This window comes from Culex pipiens, unplaced genomic scaffold (genome assembly GCF_016801865.2).
Source record: "Culex pipiens pallens isolate TS unplaced genomic scaffold, TS_CPP_V2 Cpp_Un0061, whole genome shotgun sequence".
Lineage (NCBI taxonomy): Eukaryota > Metazoa > Arthropoda > Insecta > Diptera > Culicidae > Culex > Culex pipiens.
In genome coordinates this window covers 30,846-32,500 of record NW_026292878.1, presented here as the reverse complement: position 1 = coordinate 32,500, position 1,655 = coordinate 30,846, and the positions used below count along the sequence as shown (strand labels likewise).

Here is a 1,655-nt window from a genome sequence, read left to right as displayed (position 1 = left end):
TGTTTTGGTGTTGTTTTGTTGGTTGTTTGTGTTTTGTTTTTGTTGTTTTTTGTGTTGTGTGTTTGTTGTTGTTTGTTGTTTTTGTGTTTGTTTGGGTTTTTGTTTTTGTTTTTGTGTTTGTTTTTGTTTTTGTTTTTGTTTTTGTTTTTGTTTTTTGTTTGTTTGTTTTTGTTTTTGTTTTTGTTTTTGTTTTTGTTGTTTTTGTGTTTGTTTTTGTTTTTGTTTTTGTTTTTGTTTTTGTTTTTGTTTTTGTTTTTGTTTTTGTTTTTGTTTTTGTTTTTGTTTTTGTTGTTTTGTTGTTTTGTTGTTTGTTTTGTTGTTTTGTTGTTTTGTTGTTTTGTTGTTTTGTTGTTTTGTTGTTTTGTTGTTTTGTTGTTTTGTTGTTTTGTTGTTTTGTTGTTTTGTTGTTTTGTTTTTTGTTGTATTGTTGTTTTGTTGTTTTGTTGTTTTGTTGTTTTGTTGTTTTGTTGTTTTGTTGTTTTGTTGTTTTGTTGTTTTGTTGTTTTGTTGTTTTGTTGTTTTGTTGTTTTGTTGTTTTGTTGTTTTGTTGTTTTGTTTTTTTTGTTGGTTTTGTGTGTTTTGTTTTGTTTTGTTGTGTTGTTTTGTTTTGTTTGTTGTTGTTTTGTTTTGTTTGGTTTGTTTTGGTTTTTGTTGTTTGTTTTGTGTTTTTGTTGTGTTGTTGGTTTTGTTTTTTGGTTTGTGTGTTTTGTTGTGTGTTTGTTGTTGTTTTGTTTTTGTTTGTTGTTGGTTTTTGTTTGTGTTTTGTGTTGTTTTGTTTTTTGTGTTTGTTTGTTTGTGTTTTGTTTTTGTTTGTGTTTGTTGTTTGTTTTTGTTGTGTTTTTGTTGTGTTTTGTTGTTTGTGGTTTGTTTTGTTGTTGTTTTTGTGTTGTTTTTGTTGTTGGTTTTTGTTTGTGTTTGTGTTTTGTTTTTGTTTTGTTGTTTTGTTTGTGTGTTGTGTTGTTTTTTGTTGTGTTGTTTTGTGTTTGTTTTTTGTGTGTTGTTGGTTTTGTGTTGTGTTTGTTGTTTTGTTTGGTTGTGGTTGTTGTTGTTGTTTTGTTGTTTGTTGTTGTTTGTGTGTTTTTTGTGTTTGTTGTTTGTGTTTGTGTTGTTTGTTGTTGTTGTTGTGGTGTTTGTTGTTGTTGTTGTTGTTTGTGTTGTGTTTGTTTTTGTTGTTTTTGTTGTTTTTTGTTTGTGTTTGTGTTTGTTTGTGTTGTTTTTGTTTGTGTTTTTGTTTGTTGTTTGTTGTTTTGTTTTGGTGTTGTTGTTTGTTTTGTGTTGTTGGTTGTTGTTTGTTGTTTTGTGTTGTGTTTTTTGTTTGTTTTGTTTTTGTTGTGTTTTTGTTTTGTTTGTTTGTGGTTGTTGTTGTTTTTGTTTTGTTTTTTTTTTGTTTTGATTTGTGTTGTGTTTTTGTTTTGTTGTGTTGTTTTTTGTTGTTTGTGTTTTTTTTGTGTTTGGTTTGTTTTTGTTGTTTTTTGTGTGGTGTTGTTTTTGTTGTTGTTTGGTTTGTGTTGTTGTTTTGTTTTTGTTTGTGTTGTTTTGGTTGGTTGTGTTTTGTTGTGTTTTGGTTTGTTGTTTTGTTTTGTTGTTTGTGTTTTTGTGTTTGTTTTTGTTTGTGTTTGTGTTTTGTGTTGTTGTTTGTTGGTTTTGTTTTGTTG

At 26.8% G+C, this 1,655-nt stretch overlaps 1 protein-coding gene across 1 annotated transcript; it reads right to left on the bottom strand.

Annotated features, from left to right (window-relative positions):
- Positions 1 to 84: 84 nt before the first annotated feature.
- Positions 85 to 1,178, bottom strand: LOC120427098 (UPF0746 protein DDB_G0281095-like; the record flags this gene model as incomplete). The annotated part of the gene is made up of 3 exons (XM_052711509.1): positions 85 to 302; positions 914 to 953; positions 1,116 to 1,178. Coding segments are annotated over 3 exons (321 nt in total), but the record flags the coding sequence as incomplete, so codon positions are not given.
- Between the last annotated feature and the right edge of the window lie 477 nt (positions 1,179 to 1,655).